General features: G+C 43.6%; 1 protein-coding gene across 2 annotated transcripts; it reads right to left on the minus strand.

The window, feature by feature from the left end:
- Window positions 1–2,263: 2,263 nt before the first annotated feature.
- Window positions 2,264–19,633, minus strand: LOC137420724 (palmitoyltransferase ZDHHC16). Of its 2 annotated transcripts, none has more exons than XM_068106046.2 (10): window positions 19,575–19,633; window positions 16,196–16,452; window positions 12,582–12,776; window positions 12,396–12,484; window positions 12,219–12,247; window positions 9,135–9,271; window positions 7,389–7,483; window positions 6,961–7,084; window positions 6,233–6,303; window positions 2,264–2,606 (listed from the first exon to the last, which is right to left on the minus strand). In XM_068106046.2, the coding sequence occupies exons 2-10, from the start codon at window positions 16,445–16,447 to the stop codon at window positions 2,495–2,497; spliced, it is 1,104 nt and encodes a 367-aa protein (XP_067962147.1). In that variant the 5' UTR covers window positions 16,448–16,452; window positions 19,575–19,633; the 3' UTR covers window positions 2,264–2,494. The 2 variants fall into 2 exon arrangements, with proteins under 2 accessions (XP_067962147.1, XP_067962148.2); XM_068106047.2 differs by having other exon boundaries at window positions 6,233–6,359; window positions 19,575–19,624.
- Between the last annotated feature and the right edge of the window lie 1,812 nt (window positions 19,634–21,445).

Below are 21,445 nucleotides of genomic sequence, written 5' to 3' on the forward strand. Positions count from 1 at the left end.
GGCCCAGCCAAAGCCAGACTTGAATCCCATTGAGAATCTGTGGAAAGATTAGAAGATTGCTGTTCACCAACACTCCCATCCAACTTGACAGAGCTTGAGCAAATCTGCAAGAAAGAATGGGAGAAACTTCCCACATCCTGTTGTACAACGCTGACATAGACATACCCAAGAGACTTCATACCTGAGAAGACTCGAATCTGTAATCGCTGCCAAAAGCATTTCTAAGAAGTATTGACTGAATCTGAAGGGGGCTGAATACTTATGTAATTTAGATCTTTCTGTACAGTATTTCATTTTGAATTATTTTGTAAAAAATTCTAAAAGAAAAATTCCACTTTGACATTTTGGGGTATTAAAAAAAATCAATTTAACCCCCTTGAAATTCAGGCTGTAACAAAACAAAATGTGAAAAAACGTCAAGGGGTGTGAATACTTTCTGAAAGCACTGCATATCGAATTGTAATCAATGAGATCAGGGCCGTCTCGCTGGATATATCTTGTGCTTTTGATAGTCCAGCATCCTGCCTTGCTCTCCAAACTCTGGCTATGGCTTCCAAGGCGAACTCCACACATGGCTTACTGACTTCCACTACTCTCGTAGCCAATGTGTGGCACTCACCGGAATCCTTTCATCTCCTCTTCCTGTCAAAGCTTGAGTGCCCCAAAGCAGTGTTCTGGGCCCAGTCCTATTCCTCATCTTCATAAATGATCTCTCTGAATCTCTGGAAAATCCTCTATCTATTTGCTGATGACCCCATCCTCTTCTGTGACATCCCCCATCCTTCAGACAGGCAGGTTGCATCATCTTCCTTCTCTTCAGACCTTAAAAAAAAAATCATAGGTTGTTCAAACACTTGGAATAAGTCTTTCAATCCGAACAAATTTCACACTCTCACTATCTCTCTCTCCGAAAGGACCATCTGGCAAACCCTCCTATCTAATTTCTTAACAATCCTCTTGAAGAAGTTCATTACTGTAATTCAAACTCCTGGGTCTCGTTTATCAGCCATGATCTTTCTTGGGCAAACCACATTTCAAAGTTGACCTCCAAGGCTAACCATTGACTGGGCATCCTCTGTCATACAAAGTCCTTCCTTGACACACCTGAACTCCTGTCCACCCACAAGGCCGTCATCCAGAGATTGATGGAGTATTGTTCACTCCTCTGGGCTGGCTCCCCTGCCTCACATATGGCGCAGCTTAATGCTGTGGAAACCAAAGCCTTCAAGATTATTGGAATCCCGCGATGAAGCCGAGTCTATGGGCCTATCACTTCGCCATCACAGAAAAGTTGGTGGCCTCCCTCTCTTCTACCACCTCCTTTATGGTCTTGCACCCCCTGTTTTTTTCTGTGCTTTGTCCACCCTCCCCCCCCCCCCCCCCCCCACCTCCAGGTATGCAGGGCTCACACAGTCCACCATCAACCCCCTTCTGGTGAAACGACCGAAATCGGATCACTGCTCACCTCCACTCATTCGTTCCTCTTCTTTCCCACCTGTGGAACCAACTTCAACATTCTCTTCAATCAAAATCTTCCCTCCATGTCTTCAAGACAACTGTTCACCACCATCTCAGATCATCCACAATCCAAAACCATGATCTTTTCTACCCTCTTTAACTCCCGCACCCCCACCACACCCCAAACCCCCCCTCCTTACAAATTTCCAATTTTCACTCCAGAGAGTTTCCTTCTGTATCAATCTTTTCCACCCCATTCATACCGTCCTGCCCCCATCCCTCCCCACACCCATTGTTTATCCAAGTCTCTCTATGTCTTGGCCTTCAGCTCCGCTGTTGGTGTCCCCCTCACCCTCTCTCTACTGTTCCTTTTGGCCTGTTGTGTCCTGATCCGTTCAGTGTACTTACTCTTTCACGAGCCTCGACTATGTATACAAAAAAAATTGTTTTAAAATGGGATTGCCTTCAAAAGCACCATTTGTTATAACAAAAACTAGTTAACAACAGAGCTATACTGTACTTATGGAAACAGTTATACCTTGTTTTATGCAGAATATAGAAAACCTCTAACCCCTTGTTTTGAGGAGCTCAGTGAACGATTTTTCAACTTTTTTATCCTTAAGTATGCTCGTATCACCAACGTTCAGTGCAATTAAAGCAGAAAGTGTTAGAAGATGATGCTACACATTGGTGATAAATTATTTGTGGATCAGAAATGAAAAGCTAAACCAATACTTTTCAGTGACTAACCCACAAAGAAACAACATCCTCGACCAACTCCACTGGCAAATGAAGGACTTGCAGATTGTTTGGAAGTATTATTAGCAGTTGTTGCATGTAGATTGTAGTTTTAAGATTAGCTTGAACTTGCAGGCAAGTATCATGACTTAACACATCACACACAGGTACCACAAACATCTGCCTGCAATTTGCAACTGAAGCTCCAGCAGCCAATTAGCAAATATCCTTCTCACATTCCATTTGATGCTGAGGTAGCCGTTGACAGGTGTACATCGTCCCAGTTTTTTGTCAGACGTCAAACTACAACTGATGGCTGGCGTTTATGTGTTTGGTCCGGTGCTGTCCACAGCAGTCCATTGCTGTGCGGAGTGTGAACTGAAGGCAGTAGGACCCGAGTCGCCCAATGTCTGCACACCACGCAATGAATGGAATGAGGCTGGGAGGTTGCAGCAAGCAAATCATTCTAAGATAGGGATTACGACTGCATGAAGGAGGAGTACCACATCTAATCTTTCAACCATCACCTTTTCATTAGCCAAGATTTAGTGGAAATTAGTTACTAAATAGTTAACCTTCCGGTTCATTAAAGGGTGTCGAAAATGGCATTGGGGATAGAGCCTTAGTCGAAACACTGGCTGTTAAAATCCACCTTGGTTGAAAACACAAGGAGCAAGAAAGGATTTAAAAAGCAAGGCCTCACCAGAGTATGTAGATTACAGTAGATCTGAGAACCAGTGCTGAATCACCCACTCTCTGACACAGAGCAGCGTTAACACAGCTTTTTTCTGTTCTTTTGGAAATGCTTGAGGCAATTAAGTCACTCAATAAATTCCCAAATCCACACATGTATCAAGAAAAATACATCAGTAAATGCTTCATATTGTAGCGTCAGAAGATAAGACCCTATAATCAAGAGGGAGAATTGCTTTGCAATACATGTGTCCTACTGGTTCCAATGAATGTTCTTCTTCCAAGCAAAAAGGGGATAACTCGGTGAAAAAGTGACAAAACTCCACGAAACTCAAACTTGTTCTGTAAATGATCATAATTAAGCCATGTACCAAGTCTGAGTTGAATATTGTTACGTTTGTGGGGGTAAACAATGAAATACCTCAGTCGAGATAGAATCGTGTAGATTAGAATACTCCGAGTGTCGCATAGAGGAATCTCGATGTATCTAAGTAGGCCGTCTGTCCGGGTAAAAGCGTTTGCATGTCGTCATAAGGGGTGTGGTTTTGTGTTAAGTAATTATAGGGCTTAAAGATTAATTCTCCAGTGTGTAATTTGCCCCTCTGATCTTCCCCCCATCTTTATTACAATTAAAAAGCCTGCCAAACAACAACTATAACAAATGACTCCATTCGCTCACAACACCGCCAGGGATAACGAACACCCAGAACATTTGCCGATTGTGCCAGTCAAGCCCCGCCTCATGGCCTTCAACGTCATGCAAACATTCGGAGAGAGATTAGACTCCTCCCCCCGGCGGCTCGTGGCGGGGAGGCCGTGTCCCGGCCTTCGTGATTGGTGGAGGCACGATGGGATGATTGAGTAGCGCTCAATGGTTGGACGGAGTGTGGCATCGGCGTGGAAAATTCGAGAGCTGAAAGGAAAGGAGGTCGCGTCTCGCCATCTTTGTCTCTCGGTCTTCTGGTCCTGGTTTTGTGGTGGATGGTCACTCCTCTCGTGCAGAGAATCTTTGGGGCATTGTGGAGTTTTGCGGCGTCGGAAGAGGCGGTGTTGTTGACTGTGGTGATTTTCGGGGGTTGGGGGGGGAGGGGCCGGTTGGCTGCTTGTTTGCGCCTGGGCGTTTTCAGCGCCATTTGTTGGTGCGCTTCGCGTGCGGTGGGTTGGGGGCGGCGGGAGGCAGGCACCCTCGTTGAGACGGAGCTGGGTGCCGGCCGACAGAAACGTCATTTATTTTTGTTTGATCTTTCCCCTTGTTTGTGTTGTGTATGGGCCTAGGTGGAGACGTCTCGAGTTGGGAGTTGCGGTTTTTGCCTCACATACATTTTATTGTCTTTGCGTTAATTGTCATTAAATCATTATTTGTTGGATCTTACTCTTCTTGCCTTGTTTTCTTACTTTTCATTAACCCTGTGTGTTCCCGATCAGGTGGGGCTCAGGCCTTCCCGCACGCGCCAGGGATAGTCTCGCTGGGGTTTGAAGTGCGCCTCGGAGTTGGGGCTCGTTTCGGTCATTCGTCCTCTTGGAGTCTTGGCCCCGGGGACACAACAATATGTTAAAGGGTATGGTAAAAAAAAAAGCCAAGAAAACCACAGGTGTGATGGACAGACAGACAGACACACAGACACACAGACAGATGGACAGAGAACAAACCTATAGTCCTCTCCGGGTAAGGGAATAATAACCAGAACAGATCTGACAATCAACAGCCACAAACAAGGCAGAAGGGAGCATGCACACAGATATACAAGATAATTAAATTGCACTAATGCTGCCAAAATACTGGACTCAAACAAGAAACAAAGGGGCAGGTGAGGACTTCAGCAGGCACGATCTTGTGTTAGATCCAGGCCAACCCATGCAGGCTGGTATTGAACAGTCATGGCCAAAAGTATTGGCACCCTTGCACTTTTCATTTTTCAAATAACTCACAATTTTCTCTAAAAATAAGTTGAAATTGCCAAAAGTATTTGGTCTCATCAATTCTTAATTTCCTGTTAATATTACAGAACCTTTGTTTTTGATTCAGAACTTAATACATCCTTTTAAATCAGAAAATAAAAAGAAACGGCATTGACAAAATTATTGGCACCAAGACCCAAAACACCCCGAACACCCAAAACACCCCGAAGACCCAAAACACCCCGAAGACCCAAAACACCCCGAAGACCCAAAACACCCAGAAGACCCAAAAATACCCCGAAGACCAAAAATACCCCGAATACCCAAAATACCCCAAAGACCCAAAGACCCTTAAAGACCAAGAAGAACCAAAATAACCTTAAGACCCAAAAGCCCCTGAAGACCCAAAAGCCTCTGAAGACACCAAAGACCCAAAAGACCCTGAAGACCCAAAACATCTCAAAGACCCAAAATACCCTTAAAGGCCCAGAGGATCCAAATGGCCCTGAAGACCAAAAACACCAGGAAACCCAAAAAGACACCGAAATGGTCAAAGATGCCTACCCCTCTGAAACGACGTGTGGTGAGGCGCGCGGAGTGCGCCGAGTCACGCTAGTATGTTAAATAAAGAACATCTCTGATTTATGAGCAATTTACTTTGCTATTGCACCATTTCCCAGGCACCTATAATTGCTTTGTAAAATGCTGTTAAATTATGTGGAACTTATCGAAGTATGGGGAACTCAATAGCCAATGAACACAAACATTATTGCTTTGTTCAAATATCCATGGTTGGGTAGTCGTTATCCAATTATTGGCATTATGGGTTGTGCATACTTCTGATTGGATTGCTCTACTGAAATGTCTGATTAGTCACCATATTCAGATGAAAATCCAAATGGACACTAGATTGCTGAAAAATTCAAATTGGAAAGACAGTGTAAATAAACTAGAGGTTCCAGGGAACCTGAACTCAACTGGTCTATATCAATATGGTTAGAATATGCATAATAGAACCACAAACTATATCGTTTATATGTGCTAAAGAGGTACAGTAATGTTGAAGGTATCATGTTTAAACAGGATTGACAAAAAATTGATTTTTCAATATGGCCACCCTGCCACGCCCATTTTTGGGCGTGCAATGCCCAAATGCAATCCCAAACTAGTTTATGTCTTAAAGATGCTGCATAACAAGTTTCATCAAATTTTATCAATATTTGTGACTTTTAGAGCGTATACATCGAATTGTTGACAGACAGACAGACAGACGGACGACGGACACTGGGTGTCGACAAAAACTCAGCTGGACATAGTCCAGTTGAGTTAAAAACTGAAATGTTAATTTTAAAAGAAAAACTGTCTTTGATGTATCCAACAACCATCGGTTCTTCACACAGGAAGTATTGCAGCCAAAACAAAGCAAATTAAGTTTGTTGCTTACCTATTGCGTGTTACTCCCAAAAACATTTTCCAGTTGTTCGAAGCACCATAATCATAGGGATTCCTGAAAATCTGGCACAAACGGCAGGCAGAAGCTGAGCTGGAATTACCATGCTGAAGCATGTTGCCTAGAGGAGGAAGGTTAATGGGTGAAGCTCATGTAAAAACTTGATGATCAATCTGAGAGAGAAAGGAAGGAAGTTAGGAGGTGAAATGAGTAAACTGAAAGAGTGTGTGTGGAACATACATGGGAGATGGGGATGAAGTCAAAATTGACATTTTGGCTTTTTTTTTTTCTTTTTATGTTGGAAGCTCCAGGCACGGACTGCATAGCCCTCATCAAGGCCGGGCCATAAATAAAAGAGAAGAAAAGTATATGATGAAAAGTGTATGGTGTTTGTTTGCAGGAAAGGGAGATTGAAGCTAGCCCGGTAGCTGATAGTTTGAGCGAGACAGAAAGTAAGACCAGCAATCCTGACACGGAGAGTGTAAGATGGTTCCGGGCACCACTTTAACGCTCCTGTCAGGACGGTAGTACTACTCTGGGCGGTTGCCGTCTACAACCTACTACCTTTAAAATTACAAGAAAATATCAATAAATGGCCAGCCAAATGGAATAAAGAAATAAAACATTATTTATATTGTGACTGCAGTGTACAACAAATTGCTTTGAATTTTCAGGGTATCAAGCGGCAAAAAGACTATAGCACATCACAGAGCGCAGTTTACCTGGCCCTCTTTGCAAAGGCGCCGCCTCTCCTTACGGTTGATGTGCCTCTCGACACTCGTCTCTCCGTGCGAGATCAAAACTGCATGCCAGGCAGTGAGTAGGCCCAGGACACTAGCCACTGTGCTGTTTGTTCCAAGCCACAAAACAAAACCACATTCAGATACATCACAACCTGAAAAGGGAGGGGATTTTAAGGCTGAGAAATAGGTACAGCACTGTATTTCATTTAAAAAGAGCTATCTCAACATGAGGGCTTCGTCTGGTTTATAATTTTTGCATATGAAAACAACAAACAATCCAAATTTTGTAAGCAGGAACCTGACACAACCAAAGGCCAACAGCAGAAACACGGTTGCAGCAATATTTCACGGTGAAGTTCCATGAGTGATAAACAATTTTTACAAAAAAAACAAAAAGGATGACAGACCTGCAGAGAATCCAGATAAAGATGACGCTGTTATGATAGTAATCAACCTTTCCAGGTTTCATTTCCAAAGCAGATGCAGATACGTTAGTGTTTACCTGCAACGTACAGAAGCCAAGGGAATACACCATGGGCACAATTAGTGTGCACTGTGCACCCAATGTGCACCTCAAAGTGCACAAATGGGCAAACAGTAGAACCTTCATGAGGTATGTCTACAACAGTATAATACAGCTGCGTGAAGTGTGACCACTCAGTAAGTGATTTAAAGGCTTTAGTAGTGATTGCCTGTGAGTATATCTATATACTGATGTGTTACACACCTGTCACATACAGGTGAAAAAAGAATAACCCCTTTTCATGTATACCAAATTGCCCCTCAGGCTATGATCTTTCAGAATTGAGATTGGAACATCTAAAATTTATGATTTTAAGGAAATGGGAGTTTTCTTTTTTTTTCTTTTTTTTTGTATACAAGATCGAGGTTCGTGTAAGAGTGAACATCAATCACAAAAAAAAAAACGGACACACAAAACATACAATAAAGGGAGCGGGAGACAAGATGGGGAGTTTTCATCAGAGTACCACATCGACTTACACCCCACATACATAGCACTACGCAATCAATTACAACGTCAAAAACAGCAGAGTCATTTGAATGCAAGGAAGCCCTGTGATTGGCAAGGACTTGGACCAATCCATGACGTGAACCGTCCCCAACGGAACTTAACGGTTAACATCACACTCAATGCCTCTGAGGAAGAGAACTAATTTGTTCTTGAAATGTACGGCTATTAATAATAAATTTTAAAAACCACCTTTAGAGGCCATTTTTCCCCGCAAAGCGGGGGTTGGCCTTTTTCGGGCACCGTGGTTGTTGTTGTTTTTGTTGGTCCCCTTTTTTGAAGCAATGTTTTACGGTCGGATGCCCTTCCTGCCGCCAACCCTTTTTGTCGCCTTTTACGACAAACAGGGATTACCAGTGAACTGGTACTCAATTTGCCGACCTCGGAAGGATGACAGGCTGAGTCAACCCCCCTGGCGTTAATTCAGCGATCGACCGGGATTCGAACCCAGGATCCTGGGATCCTAAGCTGGCACCCTAGCCGCTAGCCCAACACCAGGGCTAAAATTGTATGGCTATTAATAAAGAATTTTAAATTATTTTACTGCTCAGTGTGCTATCCTTTTCAATATACTGATATATATAAATATATATATATTGTATAATCGAACTGTGGTGTCCGTCTGTCTCCCTTTTACAGTAGCCACTTCCCGTGCTGCATTTGAAAATCTGCTGATTTGTTATTTTGCATTTTAATTTCACCTTTATTGATGCAATACAGTCAGTCACTTTATTGTCCCTTTCAGTAATATTTACAATCAACATGAACATCTGCATTAAAGTTAATTTAATACAGATCTCCATTGAGTAACACACAATTACAACCCGATACTACACCACCATTTTGTGGTGGGCGGTATAAGTAGCTGAGAGCTTTGGCTCTGAGTGAAACCAAGAGTGCAACCAATTAACCTTTTCAACGTCCATGAAATAATTCAAATTAATAAATTAACTTAAACTATTCCCGTCACTGGGGACATGTACTTTTCCTAGTGATGGCATAATTTCACACAATAGTACAAATTGCCAATGTCCTTATTTAGACTGTGCAATATGAGATTGAATCACAAGCCATTCGTTCAAAGACAACCATTATATATGAAAAAAATTAGTAAGCAACTCACGTGTTGATTTCCATCAGTTGTGTGAAAGAAAGTGACATTTATGGTTAGGCTGGCAAAAGTGCAGCCAACACACATATAAAAGCAAAAGGAGAAAAAGTAGCGATGGTTGTAATGACCAACACAGTTGTTCAGCCAAGCTGGAAACAGTCAAAGGAAACCAAGCACTTGGATATTTCATAATCTGGAAAGGAGCATTTCATCATAGGTACCAAAAATGACTAACAAGAGGGGGAATTGCCTGGCAGTACATGTCCCCTACCAAGTTTCAGTTCAATATGTCAAAGGGTAAGGGGGAAAAGTTTTGAAAAATTAGCACCAGTAAACACATCCCTTTATTTGGGCGGTGCATATTAATGCCACGTTCGGTGCCGAAAATAATAAAAACAAGAAGAAAAAGACATAAAATGTCATCACCCCCATGGTTTTAGTAATTTTGCTGTTAGGAATTAAACGCCATCAGTCGGGCATCTTTGGTCAGATTACAAAACAAAATCTTCTGCATATATATACTCTCATGTATTGTGTTTGTGCCAAGTTTGACCAAACTCGGTCCATGCATGTCCAGGAAATGGTTGGGGACATGGTTAAGTAACAAAACGGCCGCCAGTCGGCCATCTTGAATCTGATCTCAAAAAAAAATGATGTGTATATGTAAACCATCATTCATTAACTGTGTGCAGAGTTTTAACAAGATCAATAAATGCATGTCTGAGAAATGGTTGAGGAAGTGTTCTCGTCTGCCATTCTACACATAAGCATTACTTAAAATTGAGCAATTTAAAAACGCTCAGACTGTTTGGTTGTGTATTTTGATTAAAAATTATCAAAATACAGCTTAGGTGGAACAGCAGTGGAGAAAAGCGTTTTTTTAACAAACAATGTAGCCATCAAATCAAGCACAATGTCACAGACAACCAGATATCTGCGATCACAAAGATCACCAGTGGGTGGACAGAGGGATGGTGGAAAAGTGGATCGTACATCGTCGGGAGGGGCTGCGCAACGAAGCAAGGGTTTGGAATAAGGAGCGTCACTGAGGACCCAGCAGCCAGAGTCATTGGGGACACAGCGGCAAAAGCAAGGTGAGACAGAGGGGGAGGAGATGCAGAACCACCTTAATGGGGAGACTTCTAGTAGAGATGCAGAACGACTTCGAGTCATGGACCGAGTGAATCACCGACAGTTGGAGGGGATGAAAATGAGAATGGCGGATTATAACAGGTAGAAGGACGGAGGGGAACAGAGAGGTAAAGTAGGAGAGAAGGAGGATGAAGATGCTGAGGACCAGCCAAGACTGGAAGAAGAGCTGGGAAACAAAATAGTGGAGATGAGAGCAACACCATTCGGGGAACGACCACAACGATACAAGATAGAAAACAAACTGATGGACAAAAAAAACTGGTTGGAAGAACCAACAAAGCACTCAGGAGATTAGTGCCAAATTCAACCCAATTAACTAAAGGAAGTCAACATTATGAGCTTTGCAGTGGCATTGCTCATACAGTACAAGAAAAAATAACAAGAAAACAAGACCGCAGAGGTTGTACAAATCCTGAGAGAAACGGTGTCGTGCTTTGTGCGCCTAGTTTGTCATGCATATGTGTCGTTCTGCTCGTGTTCCTGCCTCATCATATTTCATCGTCCTGCCTCACATGTTTGTCGTCCCTGGTTCGTCCTGCCTCTCCGTCGTCCTGCCTCATGCTGTTTTGTTGCCTGTTCGTGACTGCCTCATCCTGCTCCTGTTCTTGTTCATGGACTGCTCCGTTGACGAACACCAGAGATAAGGGCTTGGTGCTTGAGTCTGGTGTGAGGTGCCTTCAGATGTTATTCCTCTTGTTTATAATTATTTATCTATTGTGATTCCGTGTTCCCCTTCCGCCCCACCCCTCAACCTGCCATTGTGATCATTCTTCCCCCGTTATTGTGGTGGAGAATAAATACCGTTAAATCAGAGCTAAGAGGTTCTCATGTGCAGGTTGCAATTCCCGCATGCGAATACACGAGTAATTGACGGTTGACGGTCCAAGTAGACTATGGGATGTCCGCTCGTATTGTTCAGTCTTGTGGTCCAGTTCGGGGGGGGGGGGGTACAAAAAAAAGTTTAAATTTAAGAAATAATTAAAAAATTACCTATTTTACCTTATCCCATGAATATAATATGCACATTTTAGCGCAATTCATGAAATATAACCGACTTACAATTCTAAATAGTATTGAACGACCTGCAAGCTTTCATCCAATGAGATATTATTTAAGTAACGTCTTCGGTCGCGTCTTCTTGTGTAAAAGCCAGTTTGGGCCATCCTTCAGGTGGTCTGTGTTAACAGACTGTTGCACACGACAGTATGTATGTATGTATGCATGTTTGTATGTAGCCGAAATATCACCTCCTGGTGGGTGGTGTGTGTGTGTGTGTGTGTGTGTGTGTGTGTGTGTGTGTGTGTGTGTGTGTGTGTGTTTTAGGCCAGAAGTGGATGGGAAACTGAATAACCATTCCTTTCACACCGTGAGGTACATAGGGCTGCCGAGGCAGTTTCACTGGCAAAGGAATACAATCCTGGACGTGTCGCAACTCCGACGCAGGATACTGAAATGGCTTATTTGGCCTTACCCTTACTCAAATTACTCATTTATTTAAATGGCACAACAGGGGCTCAAACTCAAGACCCTTGAAGATCTTAAGCCAGCCAACTTCACCGTTAACCCAACAGCAGGCTTATGGAAAACTGAAGCTTGAATTGAATTGTAAAGATACATGTGCACACAAAATAATTTAATTTAAAACTAATTAAATAATGAAACTATCACAGAACATGGTTATATGAGCTGTTTGAGAAGAACAGTACTTAATTAAGTGCCTGTCCCTTTAGCAAGTTGAAATATTAATGTCACCACAAACATAATGTATTTATTCCCAAAGGCCTTTTGCTAAGGTAGTAAAGGAATATTTAGAAACTTGCAAATAGCTCTACTTAGCAAACTGACCAAGGGAAGAGATTTATCTGTGTATGCCTCTCATGCCTGAATTATTTTTATAGCATGGGCGGGATTCTAATGCAGAAGTGGTGCAAAGGTTGAGGATACGGCAATGATGATCCATCTTCAAAATGCACCTGAAAATGAATTTCACAGTTAGAGATTAACTCCCAACTCCACAACAGCCAGAAATTGTGAAACTGGAATGGCATACTTAAATGGTGCCATCTCACCGAGGGCGTTTCGCAAACTGTGTGATAAACAGAGTTATTGTGACATACTCACCTGTTGCATATGCTACAATGGTGTGCACGGGGTGGCCTCCAAGCAATACACTTCTTGCAAATAGACGCAGCAGGAAGATCCATGCGCCCCTGCAAACAAGACACACATTCTATAGTTTCCTGATTTTATTTATTATATTTTTAAAAATGATATGCAAGAAAAATAACTTCATTACACAAAACTTACCAAGGGTAAGTGACCAGGAGATGTGGTCAGTGCTTGATAGTAATGGAACGTTATCATGAGGAGTAGCCAATGAGAAATTAGGACGAGCAAAACAGAGATATACGGATCGTAGGTACGGATTATGCGTGGAAGAACACAAATGTAGGCCACAGCCACAACTGCAGCCATCAGGATGACCACTGTTACCACAAACACCTGGAAAAAAAAACCACCACCAATGTCAATGCAAGCAATTAACATGAATAATTAAGTAAACATAATTAATCAAACTACAGTGCTTAGTTGGAAAGGAGAAGCAAACAAATCGAAGAATTGTTCTTCTTTTTGTTCTGGCTATTCATTCACCTACAGTGGCCTGAAAAAGTATTCATTCCCCTCCAAAGTTTTTACCTCTTGATGCCATCTGACCTGATTTAATGATGCTTTCAAAAACAACAATAAATACGAAGGGCGTTCAAATTTTTTTTTTTTTTTCTTGTATACAAGATCGAGGCTCGTGTAAGAGCGAACACATTGAACATGAAAACATGCACAGACACATAAAACATGCAATGAAGGGAGCGGGAGACAAGATGGGGAAAGAGGGGGAAGCACACAAGAACAACATTTGAGAGCAGGGACGTCAGGAGATCTGTGGGAGGTAGGGGGCTTGGGGCGAGGAGGCGTGGGGAGGGGGCTGGGGGGTGGGAGAGGTAAAAAAAAACAAAAAAAACACATGGACACTGCAAGGACTTCCAGGAAAGAAGTCGGTATTTCAGAAAAGTGGATCTGGGGTGAATTAACAGGGGTAGAAAAGATCAAGGTTTTGGATGGGGGAAGATAAGAGATGGTAGTGAACAGCTGTTTTAAAGACCTGGAGGGATGAGTGTGATTGAAGAGAGTGAGGGAGTTTGTTCCAAAGGTGGGAGAAAAGAGGAATGAAAGAGTGAAGGTGAGCAGAGTCTTGATTTTGGCAGTTTCACCAGACGAGGGTTGCAGGCAGATCTTGTGCGACCTGTATGAGTACTTCACGGACAGAGCACAGACAGAGCTGGGGGAGCTAGGCCGGAGAGGAGTCGGTAGAAGACAGAAAGACCACCAACCTGCCTGTGGTGAGTGAGTGAAAGGTCCTCACAATCGGCTTCATCGCGGGAGATTCCAATGATTCTGAAAGCTTTGGTTTCAACAGCGTGAAGCCGAGCAAGGTGTGATGCAGGATCACCAGCCCAGAGCGGAGGGCAGTATTCCATTGAGCTGCGGATGAAAGCCTTGTACATGGTGAGGAGCTCAGGTGTGCCAAGGAAGGACTTCGCACGACGGAGAATGCCCAGTTGGCGACTGGCTTTGGAGGCCAGCTTGGAAATGTGTTTTTCCGAGGAAAGATCATAGCAGATTGTGAGACCCAAAGAGATTGAGTGACAGAACTTCTTGGAGAGGATTGTTTAGAAAGTAGATGGGAGGGTTGTCCAGACGGTCTTTTCGAAGAGACATAGTAAGAGTGTGAGATTTGTCAGGATTGAAAGACATGTTCCACTTGTTTAACCAGTCTGTGATTTTGACCAGGTCTGCAGAGAGTGAGGAGGCTGCGGACTGCCGATCTGAGGGGAATTAACGGCTGATTGGTTGTACAAGCTATGGAATGTTATGTGCTTTCAGGCGGGGTTGACTCGGCGTCCAACGGGGGTTGGGGGAGTACTGGGGAGGCGGGGAGGGGGGTTGTACAGTACAGTCAACCCAGCCTGGCATTAACACTCTCGCCGTGTCAACCCTGCTCTCTCAACTCTCAACCCCACAACTCTCAACTCTTTTACTGCATTCAAAATAGTATGACAATGAGATACTCAACATAGTCCAAGACATGCAATAAAATATAAATAAATAAAAATACAGTAAAAAACATTCTTACCAATAAATCAGGAAATAATTCCAAGAAAGATATCATGCATAGCATGCTACTTGAGAAATCCAATAAACAATAGTTGCCATGGAAACAGAAATTCAGTAATTTCAAAAATTTGACCTATCAAGTGTTTCACATAATTTAATGCTGTGCATAACAAATTTGGTTGATCAGGTGAAATTATAGTCATAGAAACCGTTGACTTGTCAAAAAGGCTAAGTTGATCGTTCTGATTTTTGATGAACCAGGACTATGACCCAATATGCGAATCCTGTTCAAATTTCAAGTAAATGGGATGAAAATTGATGACCTTATGTGACCTTGAGTTTTGAACTTTTGACCTCAAACAATGGGCTTCAGTGACCCAATATGCAAACACTGTTCAAATTTTAAGTAAATCGGATGAAATTTGATTTTATTTGACCTTGACCGTTGACCTCAAAACAATATGCTTCTAGATTTTGATTGGTGAACCAATTCAGTCACCCAATATGCAATTTTTGTTCAACCTAGCAGAGTACCCACCCTCTGGGTGGCTACAGATTGATTGTATTTAAAGAAGATTAATGGGTCTAAGGGTCTTCGGGTCTAATGGGTGTCAAGTAACCTACAGTGTAACCTAATGGGTGTAACCGACTCCTCTACGGCCTTGCTCCGGCCTTGCTCTCCCTGCTCTGTCTGTGTTCTGTCCCCCAAATATTCCTGCAGGACACACAAGATCTGCCAGCAACCCTCTTCTGGTGAAACTGCCAAAATCAAGACTCTCTGCTCACATTCATTCCTCTTTTCTCCCACCTCTGGAACAAACTCCCAAACTCTTTTCAATCCCTCTCCTCCCTCCAGGTCTTTAAAACATCTGTTCACCACCATCTCTTGTCTTCCCCCATCCAAAACCTTGATCTTTTCTACCCCCGTTAAAACACCCCAAATCCGCCTCTTTTAATCCCCAAATTATTTCCTGAAATTCCTAGAGGTGTTCATTTGCTTTATACCATGTACCCATCCCTCCTCCCACAGCCCTCCCCCTTCCACAGATCTACTGACGTCCCTATTCTCCTCTGTTGTTGTGCTTGTGTACTTCCCTCTCTCCCCCTCTTGTCTCCTGCTCCCTTCATTGCATGTTGTATGTGTCTGTGCATGTTTTCATGTTCAATATGTTCAATATGTTCATGTTCAATATGTTAGCTCTTACACGAGCCTTAATTCTGAATTTAAAAAAAGAAAAGAAAGAAAAAGGTCTAATGGGATCCAATTGTTCCAAAGGGCCAATGGGAGGTCTATAATGGTCTTAAGAGGTTTAAAAGATCTAAAGGGTATTTTCCAATAGCAGTTAGCATATAAAGTGTCAAGGGCCTAAGCAGTCTAAAGGGTGTAAATGTCTTAAGGAGTCTAAAGGGGTTGTAAAGGGTCCAAAGTGTCAAGGGGTCTAAGTGGTATAAATGGTCTTTAAAAGGGTCTAAAGGGTAAGTTCTAGTTCAGTAATTACAGGTCGAAAGGGTCTAAACTCTAAAGGGTAAGTTCTAGTTCAGTAGTTACAGGTTGAAAAGGTCTAACAGGGTCTAAAGGATCTTAGTGGTCTAATGGTTCCAAAGGATCTAACGTGGTCTATTGGGCTTCAGGGGGTCTTTGGGTCCTAAATGGTCTAATGGGGTCTATAGTGTATTTTGGGTGTAAAGGGTCTTAGGGTTATTAGGGTTGTAACAGGGTCTATAAGGTGTACAAGGTTAAATCATACCAATCCAAACCAGCGTGTCAGCCACTCCACAAGCCAGAAAAGGGGCTCCAGCAAGGTGTCCAGCACCACGTCGTAACTGCCAAAAGTGTTGTAGAACAGGGATTTGATGCAGACCCACGCGTACACCCAGCGTGCTGGCACACGGCGCCAGAGGCTCGGGAAATGGCGAGGGAAAAGCCACAGGGCTTTTTGCAGAGCAGCACGAACAAGGCGGCCAGCCAGGTGGCCTGGCCACATGGCCACCCCCACCATTCACTCTAAAGAAGACATGGAAGAGGACATGTATGGGAGATGTTATAAGGTAATGAGTGCACTTTTCTGAAGATATTGTTGCGGTTCTGAGAATGTACATACAACATCAATAAAGGTTAAAGGTTTGCCCCCATAGTTAGTCCACATGCAACACGTAGGCCACCTTAGAACATTAGTTATGTCATAGTATATGTGAGAATAAGGCCATTTCCAATAGTGATACCTGCGTTGTGTAAAATAAATAATAAGCTTAGGTCCCGTTCATTTTGCGGCCCACCCTCCAAATCGACCTCGTTGAGCAGCATCCATCCCGCGCCCCATTCGGCTAATCCACCTCGTTGGCCAGCAGCGTTAGCTGCCAGTTACTCACTCGAACTAGTCGGGTGGCCACGAGGTAGGCCTGGAAAAGGGGGAGGAGCGCGAGGTCGGGGTGTGGCCACGTCAAGCAGCACGTCAAAGGCAGAGACGGTGAGAGCCAACAACCAACCACGGCTCGATGGGCATGGCGTGAGGGGCGTGGTAGAGTGCGGCTGGCAAATTCCAGAGGGTTCGCTGGGCGGCGCTATATAAACGCGCACACAAAGCCCTTCCACAGGACTGGCCAGAAGGAACATAGGAGGACTGGCATGATTCGCGCATTACAGAGGACTGATCGATGCGAGAGGACTGAGCGAGCTCGTATCAAGAGGATTGTGCAAAGAGGCCTCGTGAGGGAAACGCATTAAGAAGCGCGTTCGAGCTGCCGATTATTACGTACGCGGTTGAGCCGCGAGTGTAACCGCCAAGCCAGCCTACCTTTCGCCCGCATTCGGCCCTGTAATTGTCCGCTCCGCGTAAACGACACGAGAGTTCCTGGCTGCTGCCGCCTGACCATCGCCTTCACGGTACGAGTCGGGGACCGGAGTGAGCTGCCTGGACGCCATCATCCCCGGACCATCAACCCAACCATCTACATCGCCGTGTGAGTGTGTCTGTGTGACGGGCCTGTTTGTCCAGGGATAAGTTAAGACTGTATAAGCTTCACTGTGTGTACTTCTCCTCCTTCCTGTACAAATTATTAATAAACCAATCTGTTCTTCCTGTTCTTCCTAATCCGACCGTATCAGTCTTTTCCTCCATTGGGTAAGCGTGGCACGATTCGGAACCGCTTGGATCGGGTTTAGTACCTGTTAACGGCCCGGATCACGGCTCGCTATCGCTCGGCATTTCCACTAAAACCGTGGTTCGGGCGGGGTTATTTCCTTGCTTCCTGGGAGGCGTTGGTAATTAGGTATTAGGAATTAGGCCTACGACCCTACCCAACGCTGACCGGAAGGAACGTCATAGCCCCGGATCACGTCGGCTAGCAAAAAGACAAGGGGATTAATCCCCCCTTGGTAAAGGGGAAGGCCGACGTTGAGATCCGCAACAATGTTTTAATTGCTCACCACAACATCATTAGCTTTTTATAACTCTCACCAATTTACACAACAAAACTCTTGTTAAACACTTTGTTGCAACAGCACTGAGATTCAGATATTTTGTTTTGAGGCCATCGACATATTACATTGGACTGATAGGGCAGCTCAAAAAGAGCATACTAACCTTGGTTCAAATACTGAGTGCTTTGCAACATTTACATGGTCTCATAAACTAAACTAGAACGGCACTCAGTAGAGAGCATACCTCCGCCTGATTGGCCCTATCACTCAATGGTGAAGAATCACTTAAAAAATTAAATAATTCTCATGCCCGAATCCATATTCAGATCTTCACCAAAATCGAATCGATTCTCCATTGTCACACACACAACCTGTCCAACAAGTTTAACCAAATCCGTCCACAACTTTTTGAGATATCCTGCTATGTATCGTTTTTTGCCCTATCTCCCAATGGTGAAGAATCACTTAAAAAATTATACTGGCTGGATGCGAATCCGGATCTTCACCAAAATCTAATCATTTCATCCTTGTGACATATGCTACATCTCTGCCAAATTTCGTCTGAATCCGTCTACAACTTTTGAGATATTTTGTTCACAAACAAACAGACAGACAAACAGACAGGGGTGAAAACATAACCTCCATCCACCTTTGGTGGCGGAGGTAACTAGAGCGAAGTCGATGACGCGCCATCGCAATTCGCACCTGAAGCAGAGTTGAAAGATGGCAAAAAGTTCCACCAGGAACGACCCAATATCAAATTTTGAATCAAATGTTATGACCCTGTGACCCTAAGCTCACACTCCCTGGGGGAATGAACCAGGGGTCGAATCCAAAAAATTGTTACATATTTTAGCAATGGAAATACGTATGTGAATGAGCATGTAACGTAATATGGGAAAAAACAAATATTGTAAATCTGTGTCTCCTTCCACAAGCTTCCTCATTTCGCCCTGCAAAGCATCATATAAAAGGATGGAGCAACACATTTTATTGCAAACAAAAATAATGCATCTGACAATGAAATCGAAGAATATAAAGCAGGAATGGACGTGACACGGTGGAGTGAGAAAAAGCAAGATTACAAAAATATGAGGTAAGGAGTCGATTGCCGGCTTGCTTACTGATGGTGAGGTCCAGGGGGGGGGAGGAAACGTCCGGTCGTTACCATAGCACCACGGTGCTCATTTCATTCACAATTCACGACGTTATGAACAACGTTCGTTCATCGGTCACAATCTCCTCAGTCCATACAAGAGAGCAATCGTAATAAATCCTTAAAAAGAGTTGAAAGTCGAGCTACAAAAATGAAACCTGACGTATAATGGACATTGCTTCACAACGGAAATGATAAATCTTTTAACTCCCCGCAAAACCACAACGTATTGTTGTAATTATTGTTGTTGTTGATAAAGACCACCCGTCAGAAGACGATATTGATGTAGAATTCTTTTGCCTAGATTTCGCAACTCTCATCATCTCGTAGAAAATAAAATAAAATCCGACGCTAATGGAAAATAGTCACACAGCGGATATAAAAATAATAGTTTAACGAAAACCGAATAGTTTATCTAAATTATCGCGCGCACTGCAAGAAAAAAAGATCGATGTTCTTTCACGGGGACGCAAACCTCGGGTCACGAAATCCTACAAATCATAGCATTGCCTTGAAGTTGCTAATTATGGATATAATGAAATATACCCACATTTGGAATGGAATTCGTTCAGCCTTTCAATGCAGGGACCGAATGCCTTCCCACTAACCAATGACAGCCGCGCTTGCGGTTCACTGTGGCAGTATACGCGACGCTGATTGGCTCCTACCAAAGCTACGGCGGCTTGCTCGAGTCAAAATAGTACAATCCAATGCGATTGCTTTACTGTCGTGGTAAACAGATCTGTATTCTTTATCGACATATTATATAAACCTTGGTGTTGGCTTGAAACGGTTAAGGTGGCTGCTTTGAGATATTACTATTAGGGTCTTGAGTACGAGCCCCTGTCGCCTGCCATTAGCCTGTCATTATTCCGAGGCTGGCAAAATGAATACCAGCGTACTGGAAACAGGGGGCATTGCATCAGAACACAGCTGCGTGTTATGTTCTTACATAACACTGAGCTCCGCACACACACACAATTATTTATATACAGGGTGTTTCAAAAAGAAGGACCCGATTTGAAATCTCTATATCTCTGCAACCACGAATCGCCCATAAATGAACCTCTTACCACTTGAAAGGGCGGGGCATAGTTTCAAATGACCACCACAAGATGGCTCTCCCAGCGCACCAACAGCCTCTAGCCCACGGAGGTATATAATAAACTGGAGAGCCAATGACGGCTGTCGGCTGAAGCTAGCGGAAGTTGCTTGGCGGCCATATTGGGAAGCCGATTGTGACATTCGTCCACATCCATCAGGGCAAGTAATACAATACACCGGACTCGAACATGCAACTAAATTGGAAGTTTATTGTTCAATAGTTGTTATTTTTCCTTAGCTATCTGATGCCAATAACTGCAAATGAGGGTTGTATAAATTACAGCACTAGGTGGTTTGCCATTGCCTTCCCACTTCGCAGTAGCAGTAGGTAGGGCAGGAAGTTGTTCAGGGTCCTGGTACGAATCCCGATCCTGGTATTTCACGGGCAGGGCGACTGATCATCCTGGCGAACGTTAAGCCGGCTGTCTTGTCTGCTAGTGAAGGAGCTGGGGCTCCCACGTCGATCGGGGAATCGGAATCGGGGAATGGAAGCTGAATGACAGTTGGAAAGTGCCTGTAGCATACTTTATGATAAATGGATTGTCGGGGAAGGAACAGGCGAATTTGGTGACACAATGTCTACTAAAATTGCATGATATCGGTGCAGAGGTGGTTTCCTTAACTTGCGATGGACCGTCCGCTCATTTGACAATGTTACGTGAGCTAGGTGCCGACATCACGCCGCAGAATGTGAAACCAACATTTCCCCACCCAGCAAATCCCGAAAAGAAAATTTGTGTTGTACTCGATGCATGTCACATGCTTAAACTTGCAAGAAACTGTCTTGGATCCATGAAAATGATGGAGGATGGCAACAAAAAAGTCATCGCGTGGAAATACATCCAGGCACTCTTTGATCTGCAGAAGAGGGAAGGCTTGCGTCTGGGAAATAAGCTCTCCCGGAAACACATCGAGTGGAAGAGCAATGTCATGAAGGTGGACACAGCTGCTCAGACATTGAGCACTAGTGTGGCAGATGCAATTCGGTTTTGCAGGGACACTTTGCAACTATCAGAATTTCAGGGCAGTGAGGCTACCTGCCAATACATTGAAACATTGGACAAACTGTTTGACATTCTAAATTCTCGCAATCCATTGGCACGAAACTACAAGGCACCACTCATGACATCACGAGAAGGACTTTTCCTGCCATTCCTGGATACTGCCTACAGTTACTTGTCCAACATCAAAAACATGAATGGTCAAGTTATGACCAATACGCGTTTGAAAACCCCCTTCATTGGTTTCATGATCTGCATAGAGAGTGTCAAAATTTTGTATTTCACATATGTCAAACCTGCCTCATCTCCCCTGCGA

Source organism: Myxine glutinosa, chromosome 2 (assembly GCF_964187855.1).
Source record: "Myxine glutinosa chromosome 2, kmMyxGlut1.1, whole genome shotgun sequence".
NCBI lineage: Eukaryota > Metazoa > Chordata > Myxini > Myxiniformes > Myxinidae > Myxine > Myxine glutinosa.